General features: G+C 46.2%; 2 protein-coding genes across 2 annotated transcripts; one reads left to right on the plus strand and one right to left on the minus strand.

Annotated features, from left to right (window-relative positions):
- Positions 1–389: 389 nt before the first annotated feature.
- On the minus strand, positions 390–21,998 carry LOC112562516 (NACHT and WD repeat domain-containing protein 2-like). Its single transcript, XM_025235796.1, has 23 exons — positions 21,885–21,998; positions 20,794–21,611; positions 19,325–19,536; positions 19,054–19,225; positions 18,652–18,778; positions 18,273–18,361; positions 17,881–18,067; positions 17,399–17,524; positions 16,889–17,085; positions 16,388–16,588; positions 15,905–16,042; positions 15,426–15,626; positions 14,932–15,159; positions 13,686–14,744; positions 13,093–13,266; positions 12,622–12,830; positions 12,254–12,437; positions 11,570–11,875; positions 4,283–4,506; positions 3,847–3,970; positions 2,893–3,585; positions 2,214–2,369; positions 390–1,061 (listed from the first exon to the last, which is right to left on the minus strand). Exons 5-23 carry the CDS (start codon positions 18,683–18,685, stop codon positions 723–725), a joined length of 4,869 nt encoding a protein of 1,622 aa, XP_025091581.1. The 5' UTR covers positions 18,686–18,778; positions 19,054–19,225; positions 19,325–19,536; positions 20,794–21,611; positions 21,885–21,998; the 3' UTR covers positions 390–722.
- LOC112562132 lies at positions 5,512–11,117 on the plus strand. Its single transcript, XM_025235177.1, has 2 exons — positions 5,512–9,138; positions 9,494–11,117. The coding sequence occupies exons 1-2, from the start codon at positions 5,730–5,732 to the stop codon at positions 9,796–9,798; spliced, it is 3,714 nt and encodes a 1,237-aa protein (XP_025090962.1). The 5' UTR covers positions 5,512–5,729; the 3' UTR covers positions 9,799–11,117.
- Positions 21,999–22,331: the final 333 nt, after the last annotated feature.

The following is a 22,331-nucleotide window of genomic DNA, read 5'->3' on the forward strand; positions in this document are numbered from 1 at the left end:
ACACTTAGAAACACAAAAGCTGTCATGCTAATTAGGTGCACCATCGTTCCTGTTTTGTGTTCACATGCAATATCTGGTCTTTAGAAAACAGCAAGTAGGATATTTGTGGGGGTTTTTTTAATCAGAAGACTGTTCAAATTTTGCAAGTGCAAATCCTGGTACTATGAACAAAGGCTGCATCTATCATTAAAGCAGGATCACTCCAGCTACACCTCTCTAGTCAATATGGAAATAAAAATCACATACACAATCCCAATGGTCAAAGCAGTTTAAGGATTTCCGATTTATTTTTCTTATATTTATTTTTATTTATTTAATTTGATATTTTATTTAATTTATTTATTCCCTTGAATTGTTCTTAGAATGCTAATATCTCAAAACTTACAGTAGCTCACTGAAATACTTTCAATGAAGAAATAGTTTTTCCAGAAATTGATTGATGAAGAGTTACGATTTTTCAGCAGTGACAATGTCCTCGTGGTATTCAAGCTCTAGTACATGATAATTATGTGATACCCATCCAGTAAACAGCAATGCACATTTAAACTGAGGGTGAAAAGGGCTCTTAGGAAATTTGGTAAATGTTACTGTTCTTCAAGGAAAGATGGAATCAAACCATGATGATAACGTGTGTGCCCAAGGTTTGTAGACCAACATGAACATTGCTAAAGAATTCCACCGGACACAACATGTCTGTTATTGTGCACAATGACATTTCTGAGTCACAAGTACGGCTTTGCTGATTTGCTGAAACTCGGTTCATGACTGGCAGCCATTGTCTTGGTGGACAGCCTAATCAGGTCTGACATCACACCACGAACCACTCGCAAGTCTTCATCTAGTAGCTGAGGGCTACTCTTTGCAGTATCTTCCTGCTCTAGAAGAACTGGGAGAGCTGGATTTCGTGAAGGGAGCTTCCAGATGAACTCACCGTATGGGTCACTGAGTTCTAGCACAAATCCCAACAGCATCACTCGACTGTCTTCGGTCCCCACAGCAATTGTTCGGCCATCTTCTGCCACTGCTATGCTGCATGCCTTCCCATGGATCAGTAGTGAGGCCTGTAAAAGTGTTACGTTTCATCATAGTAAAACCTATCAAAATCTGATTAGTCGTATTTAGTAACAAACCAAGCCTGGGAAAACTGTAATGGTCATGTTTGGTATCCATAGTAACACGTAAGGGTAAAAGTTATCATATCATATCTGCTGAAGTACCAAACCACATGCACATATGCGCTTTGACAATGAGGAGCCTTGCAAACCATTAGCTTTCTGGCTCTTCCATTATCTCCATGCTACAGTTTACACATTCTAATTATAAAAAAAACATGACTGTTTAAATAGCATAATGGCAAATGCTGATCTGGATCTCTAGGCTTGTTCACTCTTTATGTGACTGCTTTTAATGGGGACTTCTCCACAGTCTAGCCGCACATCTACAAAAGTGTGTAAACTATCACGTTTGGATTGAATAGGAATAAATCCCTGTTGCAAAAATATTTTAGATGTTCCTTTACCATATTGCATCTATTGGTTACTAACTCAAGGTTCCAACTAATGTCATTTTGTTTGGTTTGAGATTTTATGGTGAATAAACAGGCTTGTGCGGCCCTAAGCTCCTTGAGGAGTAATAAGGACTCACATAAACTTGCATTTCTTCGCAATAATAGTAATACTAAAGAGACTAAATGATGCAACATATGATTACTACATTTATTCTTAGATTATTTGGCAAGTAAAAAGACTGTGGTAAAGCTCCGTTGTAATTTTTGACAAGCTGGATACAGGTACTGAAGCTGTTTATGGGAAAAAAGCAATCTGTGGCTCAGAAACCAGAAATGAATGTACCCTTTTGCATCAGTGCTCAATATAGGCACAGGCTTAGGCACAGTGCTCAATATAATCCAGTGCAATTAGACCCTGAACCAAAACAATTGAACTGTGTACTTTTCAGTGAATATTATAGCTCCAGTCTATGCTACAATACAAAATAAAAATAAAAGGCTGTTGTTGTTTTTTTTTAATCCATTGGCAAATGTGTCTTCTATAATCTCGCAAATTGTAACAAAATCGAAATTATTCATCTACATAGTGATAAAATTATTCATCTAAATTATTCAAACCAAAATATTCTCTCAATCTATGTTATTCTCTAGTTTGATGGCATCCTGTTTTGTACTAATGGCACTAATACTGACATGTGTGCCTTACTTTTTGTACACCATCACTGCTCCTGTATATCTTCAGTTTCTTACAGTCACAGGTCAGGCCCATTATGTATCGACCATGCAGCAGTGGTCGTACAAAATCTGGATGCAGTTCTGTCAGGGCTGAGCTCAGCTTGTGACTGCTCATTGATCTGGACACCTGATGGTAACAAAATGTCTATTCTGTTTATTAGTGCCATTAGGGAAAATCAGATATTATGAGTTCTGATTCATTGTGGAGAAAACTGATCATTTACATGGGGGGCACTTCATCTTCTAAGCTGGTCAAATCTCTCCTGTGACATTTTTCTACCAAATTTTTTGTGGCATTTCATATATGGTATGGAAATCACTTAATCAGCTAACAGGATAAAATTAGTAATATTGACAGAATTTAATGCCTGTCTCTTGCATCTGTTCCTTTTTTTCCCAAAACATGGTGTTGTGAAATGGCATTCAACCCAAGACAGCTAAATTCTAAATCTACTGCAGTAAAACATTCAAGATTTTTGTTGTCAAAAGCAGTTATGTGGCTTGTATGACAGAAATAAAGTCTGATTTTGTGTTTTGTTTAAGTGGCCCTGCCATATCTTTGTAAACCTGCATACCTTACACCCGTGTGCAACCACATGCATGTCTCATAATACTACCCATTCATACAACACAAATCTTCTCAGGTGTACCTGAAGATGCTGGTCTACCATGCTGGAGGACATTGTAGAAACCAGAATAGACCTAATGTCTATGTTTAGTTCACAGACCTGTGGTAAGTGCTTCAACACAGTGTCGTTGATTGGATCATAAAGAACAGCTCCCTTCTCTGCATCAGGAGGAATGACAAGGCCATGGGAGGGATGAAACAGGAAACAGTCCACATCTTTCACATAGGTGATGAGCAGTAGATGGTCCTGGAGCACATGGACATGAGAAATGTGGTCTGTGACTTCAGAATGTTCTATAAGGTCCTGCAGTCGCACATATCTGGTGTCTGGTGTCTCTATGCTTGGCCCACTTCCAGCTTCATTGGTGTGACTCTCTCCCTGCCTGTGAGCCACAAACTGAATATAGACTAAGGTCTCAAAACTGTGATTGGTTGCCTGGTTGTTCTCATCTAACACCTTGTAGGACATCTGCAGCACAGCCACAAGAGCACAAGCCTTGGTCATTTTGTCACAAAAAATAGATGGACATCCCACAAGCTCACTATTCTCTGGAAGATCAAAATGCTGTTCATTATAACCTCTGGCCTTTGCATCTAGCTGCAGAAAGGTGAACTGGTACCAGTTGCTAGTCCAGTCTAATGCATTGTAGACAACCCAGTGAATTACTCCCAGAGATGTCCCATGGCAGTCAAAAAAAGCAAAGCGACAGTTGACCTGATGTGGAAGAAAGAAATGTAAATGTAAATACAAAATGCGTTTATAAAATTTTTGGCTAACTTGAAAATGTCTGCTTGGTTTTTCAACACTAATGAGCAGTTCATGCCAATCTTAACAACTCAGAAATGGAGTGATAACCTCATCTACCTCTACATATTCCCTCTGTTGTATTAGCACACATACATATACATACCCTCACATTAGGTGATAAGTCTTGGCTCCTTGTAACAAAAAACTGCATCTAGACCTTTGACTTACCCTTGAATAGATGGGCCTCTTCTGCCCAATATCCCACAGTACAAAGCAATGACGAAAAGACCAAGCTGACACTTCTTCCTCCAATTCCTCTTCATTTTTCAACAGACAACATGTAAGCAGGTATCTAGAGGCAAACATAAAATAAAAGTATTTATTTTTGATCAGCTGACAGAAAAAGCTATGTGTCAGCTTTTGTCGATAGAATAATGATAGTGAAGATGGCCATGTCCAGGGCATGCAGGAAGGCTGTGGTTAGCAACAGTAAGCACATGCATCTGTTTCTCTTATCTTGTGTTTTAATGCATATTCCCATTCATTTTTTCATGCATAGGCACAGTGACCAAATACCTGGTAAGAGTTCCTAGCAATAGCTGTGTAACAAAATGTTCCATCACACTGACTGAAAAAGCCTGACACATATACACACAGTACTTACCTGCCCCCAGGAGACAAGGTAACATTAGTCACCTGCTTCACATTAGAGTCATGCTGCAAAGTGCCCGTCACCCGACCTGTGCCCAAGTCAACTAGCTTAACCTCAGTGTGACCTTGACATGCAGCAAATCCAGCCACACTTGACACTGCGACTGACTGCACTGGACTTTGTGCAATTTTGATGGTGTGGAGAATGCCTTCATCGAGATTGTTAAAATTCCATACCTGCAAGTGGAAAAAAGCCAGTGATAATGAATATACATATATAAGAGTTAAAACGATTTTATAAATTTATTTTTTGAATGTACAATTTTTAATATATTTTATAAATTTATATTATTAAAAATTATGAGTTCCATCAAGGTAGTTTAGACAGACCCAAAATCTCATCCATACAACTTGTACCCTATATAGGAGAACAGAATAAAAAGATGATTGTATGGCCAACGAAAAGAAACATGAAATTTGTAGTGGAGACAATTATAGTCCTATAAAGCGAAAAACTGCAGATAAGATGGCCAAGACACAGAAAAGACTGCAGAGACAATGGGTGAAGTGGTGCAGAGGTCAAAGGCATGGAAGTAGGGTGGGAGGATTTATAAAACTGGATCTAACACAACTTTTACGCTATCTAGACTACAATGATAACTTTTCTAAGGCTTGTCTATTCAATCAGCAAACATGCAACAAATCTTTTCTCGAATTCTATTAGTTTTAGACAGCTAGTCATGACACTGGAAGATACAGAGAAACATCACAGCACGAACTTGTACGTGATCCTGGCCGGCGGAGTAATCCTCACTACTGGGGCCTGTGTACACTTTTCTAGATCTAAGATCATGTTAGAAAATGCAGAGACATTTTAATTCCTTAGGTGTTTGTTGATAGCGATCTTGGATACGTAGTGTACAAATAGATTAATTTGGGAAAATTAGTACTTTCAATGTCATCATCAAAGAACGCGTATACACAAAGTACTATATCCTGCATGATAATTAACGACGTCACGTGCAATGGCGTTGCTCGAAAACTTAAACTCAATAAAAAGATAAAAAATATAAACTAGTTTAATTAAAATAAAATTCTCACAACCTATGCAAAGTATTTGATATTGTGTCAAAGCATCAAGATTACTGTAAAAAAAAGTCTAATATAAAATGTTTTTCTAGAAGCCATATCGAAATTAATGCAGTCACTTTTATCAATTGTTTTTCCTCATCTCCAAGCATGCGCAGTGGAGAGGAAATGGTGGTTATGTTCGTCTAGTGGAAGCCATACATTTTAAAAAAAGAGACATCTGCATTCAAAGACTATTTCTTTTTGAAATATCTTAAACAGGAAAATGAATTTAATGGTTATGTACTTCTACTAACGCCAACATATTTCGAAAAGGTAAACACATGATTTTTAAATATTTGTTGCATTCATAATATTCGTATCAATCACAGATGTCGGTGTGGAAAAGAGATTTATTCAAATGGAGTCGATCAGACAGGCCAACAAATCCGGCTGTTTTACTGGGACAGGTTGATGGTGATAACCCATCAGTAAAGTCTTTACATTCTGCTGCGAGCAGTGGACGGAAGAAAGATGTGATCAGATGCCTACAGACTGGCATCAACCCAGATGTTCCGAACGACGCCGGACAAACTCCACTTTTCATTGCAGCCTACCAAGGTCACTACCGGGTCGTCGAGATTCTTTTGCACAACGGTGCCAATCCGAACGAAAAAAGCAAGACAGGTATGACACCCGTACACGTCGCGTGCTACACAGGCAGTCTGCGTGTCCTGGGGGCTATGATAGAAGCTGGCGGTGATCTGAGACTACACGACAATCAAGGAGGCACGTGCATGGACTGGGCCAAGCGACAGGCTGATCCGAAAAGGCGATTGAAAATGCTTGAGTTCCTGCAGAAAAGTCAGCTTTTCGCTCTCAGCTACAGTGGTGATTTTGCCTCAGTCAGGGCCTCTCGCAGTGTAGAGCGCCCGTCCTCCTTCCTGCAGCTATTGCGCAGTAAAGTGGGTAGCCACATCTCACTCGAATCTTACCCTGACTGGGTGCCACACAGGGTCCGCAGCCACGGGTTCGGCAGGGTGTATTACGGAGGAGACGCTTCCAGTGGGGTGCTCTCGGTAGTTCCCCTCATCACAGAAAACATGCTGAGCGAGGACGACCAGGGCGTGTGCTTTAACGTCAGCTCCCACTTCGTGATGACCAGCATGAAGTGGAACATGACGCTGGTGACGGTGAAGCGTTTGGACAAGTTCGCAGTCGGGGAGAATTATGTAGACCTCCTCATCTCGGAAGTAGAGCATCTCAGCAAGCTGCGCCACCCCAACATTCTGCTGCTTATGTGTCTCTGCCAGACTCCAAGCCTCGATGTCATCATGCTGGTGTTTGAACGCGTGGGTCTGGGCTCCCTCCACTACGTTCTTTACGAGCAGATGGACCGACTGCCGATGACCTATGTCCGTGACATCGCCCGCCAGGTGTGCGAAGCGTTGCTGTTCATGCACAATCAGAATTGTCTGCACTGCGGTCTCTCATCGCACGCTATTTTCTTGGTGTCCAAGCACCAAGCGAAAGTAGGTTGTCTCGAGCACATGGTAGAGCGGAAGAAGGCCGAAGCCGGGCACGGAAATGCAGTCATAACGGAAAAGCAAAAGGATCAGATTAACAGATGGATGGCGCCAGAGCTGATGATGGGCCAGCCTCTGAGCCCAGCCAGCGACGTGTACAGCTACTGTACCGTTCTTTGGGAGATGATCATCGGGGAGATACCCTGGAAGTCCTTGACCGCCCAGGAAGTCTTTGATAAAGTGACACTCGAGCAAGAGCAGCTCCCTGTTCTGGAGGCCCGCACGCCTCAGCTTTTCCGCGGCATCTTGGAGCATGGCCTGAGACTGGATCCAGCGGAACGCCCTGCGGACTTCTGTACTTTGCTCAGCTGGCTGCAAGGCCCAATCGACAAAGCACCGGGATGGAAAAGTAGCAGTCTGGATCGCCTACTGACCCTCAGGCGGGAGTCGGACCAGCGAATCTGCATAGGAGGGTCCAGTGCGGACCGTGCCGACCTGGCGGACGGAAAAGATTCCGACGGGGCCAGTATCTCCCGCGAGCAGCGCCGAAGCAGCTTCGGTTCCGACGGACGACAAGGCGGCTACTCTGTCTCGCAGCAGACAAGCCGCACATCTTGTAACTGGAACGACGTCGATGGTCGGCCTCGGCCGGGTGGAGGTGTGACCTCTGACGCCAACAACCACTTCCGGACAGCCTTCATGAAGGAGGTTTCGGAGGAAGTCACCGACAGCTGTTCCCCTCTTGATGACTCCGAAAGTGACGAGTGTGACGGAAAGAAAACCTTTGAGAGGACCAAGCACGCTCCCAAAAGGTCACGTGGAAAGACAGACAGCTTGACTAAGCCCCCTGTAGCGCAGCAAAATTCCAGAGTGAAGTTTTCGCCCAATGACAGAGACATTTCGCCTTCTTCCGGGCATGCTTCCAGGCTAAAGCGGCGGTCTTGCCCTCCTCAGACGAAATTCCCGCTCTCGCCAAACGTTTACAGTTACTCGTCACGGTCTGTGCGAGATTCCCGCGCAAGTCAGTTCGCGTACGTAAATATGGCTGCACAGGAGGGCGACTGCAAGTTCCTTCCGCCCGTGAAACCCGCGAGTCACTCCACCGACGTCAAGGCCTTCATTAGCGGGGATCCGTACTGCAGCACGAGAACACTACCTGCGGCTTACTCCCCCAAAACCAGCAGTCTCCCGCGTAATTCCTTATTTTACGCATGGTCTCCTCGCTCGCCCAGGTCTCGCTCTGCCCTGTCCCGCCAATCCCCAGCCCGTGAGTCCCTTACCGATGAGAATATCAAGGACGCAAAGCTCAGACACCAGGGAAGCGTGCGCTCGCTGGCCGAGCTGTTCCAGGCGCACTGCTACAATCACACCCTCCGTCAGTCAATCCTGCGAGGCAGCGCGTTTCCTCAAGGCACCTGCTCGGACGACTTGTCCCTGCTTCTTCGCGATCGGTTGAAGCTCAATGAAGACATATGCAGCAAGCAAGATCAGTCGCAAACCAGCCCCTCCGACAGCCAGCAGGAGCTGGAAAAGGGAGAAGCTACTCCCAGTTCCGAAAGCCTTACCACGGTGTCCAATCAGGGTAGCCCCCAGGAAGTGGAAACACCGAGGCGCAAGAGCAGACCAGATCTCATGCCCAACGTGAGCGCCACCATGCCGACAGCGAGTGCAGCTGAAACGTTCTTGCCCATAGCTCCGGACAGGGACTTATCGCACGTGCCATTACGCTCGGAGCCCAAGGTGGAGACCTGCTCGAATCCGAGGGCCTTGCCTCAGAATGTCTCGTCCAGGGTGACTGACACAGCAGGCAGACCGCGAACGTGGGGTACAATCGTACCGGATTCCATGCGGCCACGTTTCAGTCGCAGTGATATCTCAAACGAATATTTTGACTTCCACGAGTACTACATCGACGACGACATTTCATGCCCATGGGACAGCGAAGCTGGGGGGAAGCTAGGTTCTACGTTCCGGGGTGACATGGGGTCGACAAAGCAACCCAGCGGATATATCACCGGAAACGTGGACGACAGACGCGGTTCAAGGGAAAATTGTACTGACGATGCATTGACATCGACAGCCGCACACCTGCCCAGCACTGACAAAATGTCCGGATGCGTTCATCGCGCCAGGCGCTGCAAGTCGGAGACGACGCTGACCCAAGGACAGCGAGCAGCGACTTTTCTGGAGGAAGACCAAGACCCCGACTGCCCCGCCCAATCCAAGGATGGCTGCATTGTGCTGAATTTCGAGAGAAGCTTCCTCACAGATGAAGGTAAAGAAGGTGGGGTTGCAGGAGGGATTGCTTAAAGAGTTTTTTTTCCATTTCAAAAGCCCTTGTACATTAAGAAGAAACATTTATTTAGGGGCATTTTCCTCTTACGTCGTCAGCATTTTCTTTGGGATTTTCTGTTTTACAGTGAAGTTTTCTAACTTAAATTGCAATAATGTAATGATCGCAAGATGCCAAACATACTTAAAACATCGTTTATATGATCCTACTTTTAACGTCTCCCCCCTCCCCCGCCCCCAAAGTAACCTGTAAAAGAAATGGACTTTGTAGAGATAGAAATGTAACTAGACAAAAACTACTCGGCAACACATTCTCATTGCTAGTAGTGTTATTTCAGAATCTCAAGAGAAGGACGACAATGACAACATGGAGAACAGTACCAGTGGGCTGAACATGGAAGAGAAGAAAGCATCGTCGTCACGCCCATTGAATAGTGAGTCTCGAGTGCACGAGTTCTTCCTGCAGCCCAGCGACGGTGGCTTTGGCTACACCGCCACCCTGCGCGTGGAGAGCAGCCTGCAGAATCCGGGCTGTCACCACATCACCACCATCGCCCGCGACCAGACCACGGGAGTGGCCACCACCGTGCACGAGGAAACAGTGCAGGCCGATAAGCTGCGTACAACCATCGGAATCCGCTGAAACTGCTTCCAAGTCCCTCTGACACCCACTCACTTGCGGTCTGCATCGTGGGGAGGTGGGGAGAAGGAACCTAACTGACGCGAAAGTACATCAAGCAAGTTTTTTCTGGTTTTTATTTTAATTTTTGCCCGCGGTGCAGCTTGTGGTGAGGAAGTTTTGCGGTTCACAGGGCTTGAACACAGTGACATGATACGCTGCTAGGCACTAGATGGATGGCTGTCGTGAAGCGCAGTTAAACTTTAATTGTTAGCAGTTTGGCCGTTAGTCATCAAACTTGCACCTCGGCCCTGGGTGCTTGAAGTATTCTGAAGTTTAAAGTCAATTCGCTTGTGACGAGCACTGTAGAAGGTGATCAAAAGGCAACATTTACAGTAATTGTCTAGCAAGAGAGGTTCAAGTCACAGAACTTTTTGTCCTTAACTTAACACTTAACATGTTTCTGCAACCTTTTCTTTGTACGACCTCAGGACAATTTGTTACTGTTGCTACATTATTATTATCATCATCGCAAAGATTTGGGGCAATTTGGCATGACCACATCGTTAATGACAAGAAGGAAGGCCCCAGTCTTTGTCTTTTTGTAAACAGCCAGTTGAAGCAGCTTTCAAAGACAGATGATACTTTTAAGGGCGGACGGCAGATATACAGATACATCAAGGTATATAGCAAGATATATATATAGTGTCTGCGTTCATTTGTTTTCAGTAGGTTACATCACGTTTAGTGGTAGCAACATTTTACTCACATAACCACTAAAAGGAGTGATAAGCGAAACGATCTGTGAACCAGCAACAGTCATTTCTTCTTTTTTTTTTCTTTTCAAGTTCATTGTTTCTTTTTTCCTTCTTTGCTGCCCTACTTTCTCTTCTTTCTTCCATTTCTTTTCTCCCTTTGTCTTTTGTTCCCCTTTTTATAGGTCTGTCTTTTAATCATTCTAGGGGTGTGCTTCTTTGCATGTAGACGAAGGTAGGTGTAATTGTTTTTTGTAGCGATAGTCATTCTTGATATTCAAATTCAGAGCTACCTATAAAGTGTATAAGTTATAGTAATATAAACTGATTGATATTTGGCTTTAATATTTCACCTTGGATTGCACTTTAGACATAGTAATAGTAACTAGGTATGTTAGAATGAAATCTGTCAGATGTTATTTTCTGTGAAAGCCCGGTGGTAACACCAGACCTTTCCACTGTGTTCCTAAAGACGATGCTGTCTTTCTAACGCTTTCTATCCTCGTCTAACAGACAATGGATTTCTAATAATTATTGCATTGTTGTGCGATTCTTATACATCTTTTCATTAAAGTTACAAGTTTGAAATACCTGTTTTATTTATTTCGTGCGCAGCGCTTATGAGTTTCTTGTTTCTGCCCAGCTGTTCTGTACAACGTTTTTGGCTCGGTGTTGAACAGAGAGATGATTCGTTACCAGTAGGAGAAAAGAACAAGAGGCTGTTGCCTGTGGACAGCCTGGAGTCAATAAGAAATATCCATAGTGCAAGATAACCTCACGGATTGCACCACTTTGTACGTGTTTGAAGAACAAGATAATTTCAGGAATTTGAATCTTGTCACGAACTAAATTTGATTATTTGAAACCCTTCGCTCAGATGGGCCTGTAAGGTAACAGCAGGTAAGGTGGTGGGACTGTTAGTGTGTTTATGTGCCTAAGCTACCCTTCACTGTGTATATCTTAATGTACAAAGGTTAATAGATGTCCAGTCACCGCGACAGCAGAGAATGAAGACAAGACACATTCACGCATGCGCACACCTGAACCGTGTTGTCCTCCAGCAATGTGACGGCCTTGTCGAGGTCGTGGAACAAGAAAAGTCTGGTGATGGGCGTGAAGGAAGCCTGCAGTACTCTCAGCAGCTGTCCAGAAGCCGTGTTCCAGACCAGAAGCTGGGTGTGGCGCCCGGCCACGATGAGGCGATCGTCAAGAAAAAAGCCGGCAGCAGAGAATGACAACATAGACGCTTGGATCAGTTCTGGTGTTACCTGTAGTTGCTTAGCAACCTGCTTTCCGTGTGCGTCTACAACATGCAGGTGGCGTGCCGAGCGGCACAAGATCATATTCTGAAAGAGAAAAAGCAAGGAGTGTACACTGCTGCCTTGTCTGCAACTCCTTTTGTCATTTGTTATTTTTCTTCAATTTTTTCGATACTCAGTTTGAGCCAGCGTTTGAGTGATAATGGTTGGGGAAGGTAAAGCAGCGAGGGAGAAGAGATGAGCGTCGCCTTTACTGAAAGATGGTGGCAAGAAAAGTGCAGTCTCCAACACCTCGCTCACAGAGACTGAAAGGTCACGGGACTACTTTTTTGTGTACACTCAACCATTTTTTAAAAATGTATTGGTCTAAGGCGACCGATGGAACAAGGTATATCTATAGTTATGTAGAGAATGCGTTGAGCGTGGTGAGGGTGTTCTTTTGCGCAAACTGTAGGGCGAACCTACTTCGCTGTGAGAGACCGTAAAGTCCCGAAGCTCAGGGTCGCAGAAAAGATCACGAGCCCGGGGTTGTACCGCGACATTGAAGCTGATGGACTGCAGAAGTCTGGCGCGGGTCAGCAGGTAGCACTTGCTGTGGAGGACCGACAGGTACACCTTCTGCGGAACATCGCGCGCCTCTACCACGCCCCTGTGATGTGATAAAAGGGAGAGAAGCGAAAGACTAACAGTGGGGACAACTCTGACAATCCTCTGTTTCTCTCCTGGAAGCATTTATCGGCACTAAAGTAATTTATCTCCCTTGCCAAGAAGGTGATATCACCTTTAATGACAAGGTATGCTGTGAAGGGTGAAGGACAGGTAGCGCCACCTACCTTCGTTCCATGAGGGGCAGAGAATATAAGAGGACCAAGCGGTCGGCACAGATGACCAGGGTACCGTCGTCCGCCCCAATGGCCGCAGCCTGCGAGTGGAATGAAAACCTGTGCACCTGAGTGACCTCCTGCAGGTCCACCACGACAGGTCCCACCCCACGCTCCGTGTTGATGGCCATGTACCGGGTACCTGTCGCCACGCCACTCACCTGCCAGGGAAGAATATGAATACAACATTGATGACTGTCAATACCTGCTGGCTCATTGACATTTATGTCACCCTCGCTCACTCCCTTCCGTGTTGCTTGCCGTGAGCTGTACTCACTTCATCCGGACCTTCAGTAACCCTTTCGTTCGTTGAATGCTCCACATTCATAAAATTTATTAGCACCACTAAGGTTGAGTTTGCCATGTGTACACGGGTCAGTGAGTCACACACACACACCACACACACACAGGTGACATACTCACCTTTCCATAGTCGTAGTCTATGACTCCATGAAGATTGCCGCTATCAGCATCATAGATGTTGATGAAGCGATTGTCTTTCAGTACACACAACAACCGGCGGTCTCTGGAGGACAAAATCCTTCCAACAGGGAGTTGCAGTTCCTGGCGAGGCTCCCTCTGGACAGGGTCCCACACCTGTGTGTGTGCGTGTGTGTGGATATTTCAAGACAAAGCATTTGTAAAGTCTTAAGTTCTTTTAAATTACATCACTACAGTTATGCTTGGGTGTATTTTTAATTAACTCTCGGACTGTCTGGCAGGAAAACAGAATCTACTAGGAGAGACCTACATTTAACCCTTCATTGCAGTTAGTGTGAAGTGTTCAATGGAGGTCTGCTGTCATTTACTGACATGAATGTGGCAGCAGCTAAAGCGAGGTTCTAACAGACTCGGGGAAACTGGAGGGACACGAAAGCTGTGCGTTAGCCAGGAAAAGAGCTCAGTCATCTGCTTTCTTTTCACTTAAAACTTTTGTAGCTGAAAGTTCACATTTATGATCTCGAGGACAACCACCTGAGGTGACTACAACTCAATCAAAAGTTTCTTTTTCTCACCTTCAACGTGTCTGAGCAGTCGTACTTAACTGTCAACAGCATGCTGTCAGCACAGGCGATCACGTCCACGTCATCAGCTGACCTCGGGGCGGGTTCAAGATCATATTCGTTTTGCAGCGGCCCGCCTGGAGCTGCATACAGCTGTGCCAGCGGCACCAGAGGGCAGCACTTCTGCGCCATGACATCACACTGCCTGACCAATTCGCGCAGGGCTGGGTAGCGGGCTGCAAGTGGCAAAAGGCGACCTGCAAGTTCCACCTGGAGGAGGTCAGGGTCGTCCCGGAGGACGGAGCTGCACATCCGCAAAGCCTCGGCCACCAGCTCCGTCTCGCGGTCACGGAGCAGGTCAAGGTCAGCCAGCACGTGCTGCACGGAGGTGGCGCACAGCGTGCCCAGCAGCCAGTGGAGGTTGCAAAAGCACTCGGACTTGAGGCGGTCGACCTGACGACTGCAGTGCAGAGCGTGGGGCAGCTCCCACATCTTGCGGCGGTTGTAATGTCGGCTGCCCGTGGAGCTGCACAAGACGAGCGGCATGTCCAGCACAGGGCGGGAACCTTTCCCCTGCGCCAGATCTTCTCGTTGCTGCAAGGATAACGGTTTCTGGAAAGTTCCGCTCCGTGCACCCTGAAAGTAATCCGCCAACGCTCGGTGCGCCCGCAGATAGTCCGCAGACGTGCGCAAGTACCTGTGCGAAGCGGCTTCCGCCAAACGTTGGTGGCGCCAACACAGAACAACAACACCATCCCAGCTCTTCTCCTGCAGAAGAGCCGCGATTTCTCCATGTAGTCGTGGCCACAGTAGAGGAGGCACCGTCTGTAGGTGGGGCTGACTACCCGTGAAGACCGAGTGCAGGACATCATCGTCCAGTGACAGGAGGTCCTCCAGTTCGCTGGCGCTGAGGCCGCTGCGGGAGGCCGTGAGGTAGCCCAAGGCTCGAGACACCAACACTTGACCGAGTCTGGCTTCCAGGCTTTCAAACAACTTCTCCACCGCTGCCTCCACAGAGTGTTGCAGGGCGTCGACAGACACGATGTCAAACGAACGCCATCTTAAGACTTCCTGGTCACAGTGAAAGAAAGTCGTCTGCTGTAGACTACGAGGTAAAGGTCATTTGCAAAGAAAAAAGTTGGATACGAAACCACCGTTATGTCTGCACATGTGCGCCTATGTGTTTGTTTATGCACGATAAGCAACAACAACAGATCATCATCATCATCATCATCATCATCATCATCATCCGCAGTACCTGGAGGGTGAGAACGATGAATAGCGGCATAGAGCAGTGATGGAGGGCCTGCTGTATGACCGGCCACTGTTGTGCAGTCACCTGATGTCCTGCTGTCCTGAGCAGCATCTTGAAGACGTCCTCGGCGTCCAAGAAGGACAAGGGCAACAACTGCTCCATGGAGTTGCGGGCCTTGAGCTCTAACTTGTTCACCAGGCTGATGTTGGCTGACGATACGGACACAATCATCTGCAAAATATGGAAGGGATCGGGGTGGGGTGGGTCAGGACAGGAGAATAATAAACAAAAATCGTTGATTCAAGACATGACAAGTAATTGTCTTCACCGACGTCGACAAACAATAATTTGTATTCATCCCTTCTTTGAAAGTTGTCTGTCTGCCGGTATGATTCTGTCCGTAGTCCATCAGTCATTAGCTATTTCTCTCTATCTCTCTCCAGCATAATGGAGGTGGTCATTTGGTATTGGTGACCACTTTTTCTATCTTTTCCGACCTTAATATTGGGTGCAACACGTGCGGGCAGCCAGTCCAGTTTGTGGGCGCCGTCACTGGCGGTCAGTTGGTCAAGACCGTCCAGCACGATCACCAGTAGGCCGGGGAATTCCCCACGCTGAAGGAAGTCGATGAAGTAGTTCTTCAGCCTCCTGCAGTTTTCAGGAATCGCTTGGTCTGGCTTTCCTGACACCCATGCGATCTGAAGATCAAATGATCGAGGTCTAGATGGTCAATGGTGTAGTACTTTACGGCTTTTGTAAGTCCATTAGATGGCTTTCTTGATCTGCCTCGTGGCCATCAGATCTTTCCCTGTTTGGTTTTGTTGTTTTGTTTCTTTTCTTTTTTTGAGGTTGTGTGTGTGGGGGGAGGGGGTGTATTGCCACCTTACCTGACGACACACTGAGTGCAGCACCTGCTGCAGGGAGCAACTGTTTGGTGTCAGGCGGATGAATCTGAAAACCAGCGACGTCCTCATCTTCTTGCCTGACGTCCACAGGTGAGCTGTTGACGCCGCCTTGGCCAAGAGGAAGTTTTGCCCACTCCGGGCTCGCCGTATATGACCAGAGGTTGACCACTGTTTCCACACATGTAGCTGCAGATCGCCCTCAGCGGCGCCTCAACACAAAATAAAATCAGACTATTGAAGAGGAGGCTACAGGCCCCACTAACCTACCAACTCACTATTTCCTCTCTCTCTCTCTCTCTCACACACACACAGTGTGACATCACGCATGACATGATGACACGTGCACGGGTACTCTGTTACTCAAACATTCACACGGTGTCCGACGATGTGTCGCTAGTGTCTGGATGGCTAATGTCTACCATTCACCCAGCCTCTACAAACTTTATCAGCTCTCAGCTACTCGCTCGGCTGGTTTCAGCGCACCCGGCTGCAGAAGCCCCCAAAACCTGAAACACTGGGGTAGGTACCGACATTACAGACAGGGTCAGCTCTACCTCCTGTCCGACGAACGTTGCACACCTGTCAACGACCTCGCCCCAGTGCTGGACAAGCTCCATGTAGAGCGGGTCAAGGTCGGCGATGGCAGACAGTGTTTCCCGCTCTCTCATTCCGCGGTCCAGCAAAGAGCGAAGTCTTCTGCACAAGTCGCCAGAGACCTGGTGTCTGTCGCTGTCTCCTTTACTCATCCCTTTTACCTGCCAAAAGGCACGTTTAACTGAAACTACTATACAAGAGACAAGGAAGGAAGAATAAAACAATTAGTGCGAAAAAGACAGAATAATCCAAAAACAAAAAAAGGAAGAAAAAAGCCAAAGTTAATCATATATGACATGAAGAAAACAAAATAAGCCAACTGAGACATTAAATTAATACTATTTTGTTTCTGGATATTTAAATAATTTTCATGTGTTCGCTAAGATAGGTTTTTCCTCATGGAAAACAATGGCAGCAAAGTAAATAACGAATAATTGACCCTCCAGCCCAGCATCACTAACCTCGTCAGTATAACAATGAACAGAAGGACATCCCATCTTGAGGTTGGTCTGACTAGTCTCAGCAGTTGGATGGGCCTCGACATCAGTCCTAACATCGTGTTGACCTGTTTCCAGCAGCAGGACAAGGATGGAGCTGTTGTCGCGGGTCCTGGCATCGGCGACACTCACATGAGCTTGGAGCACGTCCCTCCCGAACACTACTCAGCACAGAAAACACAGATTTGTCTTGTTTATCTTTTAATTATCTGACGAAATTATTACATTTGATTGCTACAAATCATCTATAGACTTACCCGTAGAATTTTAAAAGTTCTTTAGTTGTGTTTTTTTTTTGTTTGTTTTTTTTTTTTGCAGAAAGAAATGTTTGCTGTGGAATGAATGACGGAGGTTTCCCATGATGCCTGATCTTTAGCCTCAGTCCCACAAAGAACGAGTTACTGATTATGCACCTGGAGAACTCCAAACTCATTGAACATCCTTTGAATGAATGCATCACATGACAATGCCTACCTGGTAGTGGGTAAAGTCGTGCTTCATCCTCTGTGATGCTACCGCACTCCACGGCAAGTCTCGTGCCGCGCGAGATGAGCTCCGAGACTTTCCCTTGTGTTTCCTTCCAACGCCACGCGGTGAGCACTGTGAGAAACATTGACCTCGGGACTTTACATCCGTGTCATCTTCATTCCTCAATCTGTTCATTCAACCTGTTCGTCTGCTAATGCGTTGACAGTCCGCGTATTCACTTACTCATTAATTCATCCACTCGTTCATTCAAGAGTTCAACATGGGAATTTATTCCCATAAACGAAACAATATTTACGTATATGACTGTGTTATGTATATAGATTAATGAAGATGTAGATATTAATTTGAATTGTAAACTTAAAAGAAGTCATAGAAGTACTGGCCGTCCTTCCAGATGTCTTCCAACATCTCGTGACCAATGACAGACAAATGAAATGTATGCAGCTACAGACAGGGGCGATTCCCACCTTCGATGTCTTGTTTTTCCAGCAGACGATACACACTGGGGGTCACGTTGTGGTCACACTGATAGCACTGAGTCACTAGAGTGACGTCCCTTCCGGTCCGTGACAGTTGGCTGCAGATGGCGTCAAACACAGCGACAGTCACGGTGTTCGGCGCTGGACAAGGGTCACTGCTGTGACCCAGTAGCACCTGGCACCCAAAGACATACCCGGTCATCAGCTGGTGTGTATGTAGGTGGTGACGATGAACCATTCATACATGTAGGCGTTACTAGGCAATGAGAGAGATCTGTGACTGGTCTGCACACGTGCAGTCACATGCTCATTTTTCACACTTCTATAAGCCACTGGGGTGGACACACCCATGGGAGGAGGACTGCATGCACCTCACTCACCTCACATTCTACGCCGTATTCGTCTCTGCAATACCTCCTCAGCTCAGGGAAGACTTGCTCGGCCAAAATGTGCCTCTCGCTGTCCATGTCTGTGGAGAACAAGGGAGCAATAAGCTTCTTGCTTGTTGTTGCTGTTGTTGTTGTTGTTGTTGTTGTTGTTGTTGTTTGAAAGCATTATTTTGACCATGTCTATTGTCTTTGCTATGGAATCGTCCACTCCAGTGGTCAGTGTTATCAAGATTCGGGAACATTGGTTCTCAGGTGCAAGAGCATGTCTGCGAAAACTTCGTCGTTTGTAATGGAAATGTTATTCAGACTCAGGAACACGAGGCTTAACTACAGTTCATTGCAGCTCAGATCCTGACCTTTGACCTCTTACCTGCAGAGGGTGAGGCGACGTACATCTTCACCATCACTGGCCGTATTCGGGGTACCTCAGTCAGTGCCACGTTTCCATGCAGCAAGGAGGTGAAGACTTGGAACTTGTCTTCTTCAAAGATGTGTACCTGACACAGGTGTGAACAAAGCCAAATGTATGACGTGTTGTCGGTAAGCTGGGTAGTTTTACGGGTGTCGAATGACCCCGAATGCTGAGGCATGATAAAGTCCTGTGTGTAAGGTGAGCCTTTGTGCCAGCAGTACAACTGACTGATGGTTCAATCAAAAGGTTTAAAAAACAGGAGAAATGTATACACATACTGCCCTGCTGACACAGTGTAGTCATGTCTACATTAGTCATGTCTACATCTAAACCTGAGGCCTTAACGAATGCTAGAATTACGTGGGGAGCGGTTCCTGTTGATCACGTGACTCCTGCCCCTGTTGACCTCCTGGGACGTCGTTGTCGCCTGTCCTGGACACCGACATCATCAAGGGGCTGCGGGCACGTGACCGGGACATTTTTAGCGGTTCCTCCTTCACCGGATGCTCGTAATGGAGAAAGTGTATGAGGTCTGCAGACAACAAAACATTTTAACTTACAAAACCTCTGTTCTCTCCTCCCCACCAGTCTCATCTCTCTTCGTTTTCTAAGTTCCTCCCTTACTTCTCACCTTATTTGGATGGTTAGAGAGGAAAGCTACATCCGAGGTCTGTAGAAGGACTTCTGGACTTCAAGGCGGCGATGTGAGACTTGTCGAGGTCGCCTACTTCATGCACACTCGAGTGATCAGCATCAACTCCCCGTGTGTGTGTGTGAATATTTGTATATTTGTGTGATTCAAGGGACGTTGATTCCAGGTCGTCGTCGTTAGCCCTCGAACACCTGCGTGCGGACATAAATTTCAAAGCGACGGGGTCAAAGGACTAACTGCACGTGACTCTTATCGCCTTTCCTTGTAAGGGCCACGTGACCCAAGCTATAAGAATGCTTTTCCCCCGAGACTGCTCCTTTAACCTAACTTTTCTATCTTCCTTTTACCTGCTTAAAATCGCACTCAAAAATGCTTTTGCCACTTGAGAAAGATTTTGTAGGATTTCATTCAACCTCTCAGCCACCATTTCAGGCACTGAACAGGTGTTAAAGGTAACAGGTGAGGACTACAGCAACAGTCGGGAACAACAAGGATCAACTACAGACTGAAGGCTTCCTGGAATGATAGGAGGGCTGTAAGCAGACATGGAACTGATGGAAACCTTCATGTTAAACATCAGCATAGCGTCCAGAACCTTCCTCAGGTGTCATTGTATGTACCTGACCTGTCCCACGCACAGCATAGTAGTCACACATCGCGCTCTGTCACGTGACAAACGTGTGACGCCCACAGCCGCTGACCTCCATCAAAGGTCGGTGCCTACAGCAGTGGGTTCCACATCAACAGACACTTGTCAAAGGTCAAAGGTCTACGGTGCAAGCGTTTTGCAGTAAAGAAACTTTGCGCTCACAGCCCTTCAGTGTTTTTATTTTTTTGGAGTGGGGAAGGAGTTGTGATGTGTTTTCTTAAGATGTTAGGGGCAGATAAAAGGGAGACCGCTGCCAGACATTGCCACACAGCTTCTGGTATAATAATGAAGTTTGTCGCTAGCTTTTGATAATGTTATGGTAATGTCTCACTAGCTCTTTGTTTAAAAGATACAAACTCACGACCATCCATGTAAGCCCTCGCTTGCAGACACAAACAGACGAGCCTCACAGCTGTCATGTCAAACTTCGTTTACTAATTATGCGTATTGAATGGTTGATCGAAGTCCCCCACCACACACACACACACCCCTTCAGCCTCCTGGTATTTATTTGTTTCATGCAGGTAAGCCCCCGATAAAGTCCTCGCAGTCAAATCTCATTGATCTCAATCAGGAGATAAAACACAACGGTGTTTTGTTACCAGCACCAGGTGTCATCTGAAGCACACCTGTCTGTTTGTAACACGCATTACACGCTCCTTTGATGTGAATATGGCCTGTGACTATAGTAAGCTACATGATGTATCATTGCTTACTACAATATGTGTATAGTTGCAAATATACATCCCACACCTGAAGATTAGCACATACACATGCACACAGTACAAGTGGCACTTACCTTCATCAAAATCCAAGGAGCTTCTTGAAGAACGAGGACTGGGTTACTCCCGGGGTTAATGACTTTTTTTCTCTTGATGTCAGGTGTATCCGTCTCTCTCTAGTGTCAAGATCTACAGTGTCACAACGCTGACGGACTGCGTGACAGCACTGACACAAACTACGTGACAGAGCTAACACCGACTACGTGACAGAGCTGACACAGACTACGTGACAGCACTGACACAGACTACGTGACAGCACTGACACAGACTACGTGACAGAGCTAACACAGACTACGTGACAGAGCTGACACAGACTACGTGACAGAGCTGACCAGCACAGACTACGACTTCTGCATCAGAATATTGCCAAGAATGTGTGACGACAGGTGTGTGACAGCCCAGACACGGACAGCGACTTCCTCGCCAAGATAATGACAAAACTACGTGACAGCCCTTTGTCCCAGACGTGGGTGGCAGTCAGGAGACACCAGCGCCACCATCCGACATGACGATGTTGTGGTGTCCTCACGTAGGTGTCTTCTGTAAAACAGTGAATACTCCTCCCAACCCTCGTTGCCCCGCGTGGGCCTCTCCGTGCTGCAGTGTCTATGTTCCTGTCTTGGAGTATCCCACAGCTCGGGTGTTGTGTCGCCGCGGCACCCCGGGTGGTGTTCACACAGCCCACCGGCTCAGAACAAAGTGTTGGCGGAATGACAAAGTAGCCACCGTGCACTGAGGACACACTGGAGCTTCGCGTGAGGAATGGAATTTGGTGATTACACCCTTCTTTGTCTGGGTAGATACCAACTGGGTGGACTTACTGGGCAGGCCGACTCTATAGAACGAAAATAACACATTTATCATTTGTGCGACTTGCTACCGACAAGTTTGTCTCCATGTGTGTGTGTGGGGATCTGTAGGGACAGGCAAATCTCGACCCTGTTGGGTGGAGAGAACATTTACACCTTGACCTTTGACAATATATTATCGAACACCCTTTGTAGGGGCGCACACGTTGTCCTGTCTGTCAATGTAACAGTAATAACACTTAGCGGTAACACATAAATAATACTGCTCATCTAGTAAAACTGTAAAGTACAATACCTACCGTTAGTGCTGTCGATGTATAAAGATATATTTAAAATTAACACGATGGTAGAAGAAGTAATTTCACATTTATGTCTCTTATAATCATTAGTAAACAATTTCACAGCAATATCTTTGAGTGTTGCTGTTAGCAACAATTTCACGGAGGTCTCTGATGGAGTTGTGTTGTGGTATCTTTGTGCTGGTGAGGATGTCACTGCCACATCTCTCATGTTGATCTTGGCAAGAATTTAGGTTGCTGTGAGACCCCAGTTCACAGGTTACTGTCATTGAATGCCTGGCTTCCTGGAGTTGCTCTCAATGTCTACCTGGTAGTGGCACTTACTGTTTACCTAAATAAACCTAAATTTACCTGGTGACAAAGAGATGGGACAGTTTGTGACTATTGGCACGTGACCGGCGCGTGCAAATCACGTTCAAGCTGCTTACTTCTCTACTTTCTCTCACA

This window comes from Pomacea canaliculata, linkage group LG4 (assembly GCF_003073045.1).
Source record: "Pomacea canaliculata isolate SZHN2017 linkage group LG4, ASM307304v1, whole genome shotgun sequence".
In the NCBI taxonomy this organism is placed as follows: Eukaryota; Metazoa; Mollusca; class Gastropoda; order Architaenioglossa; family Ampullariidae; genus Pomacea; species Pomacea canaliculata.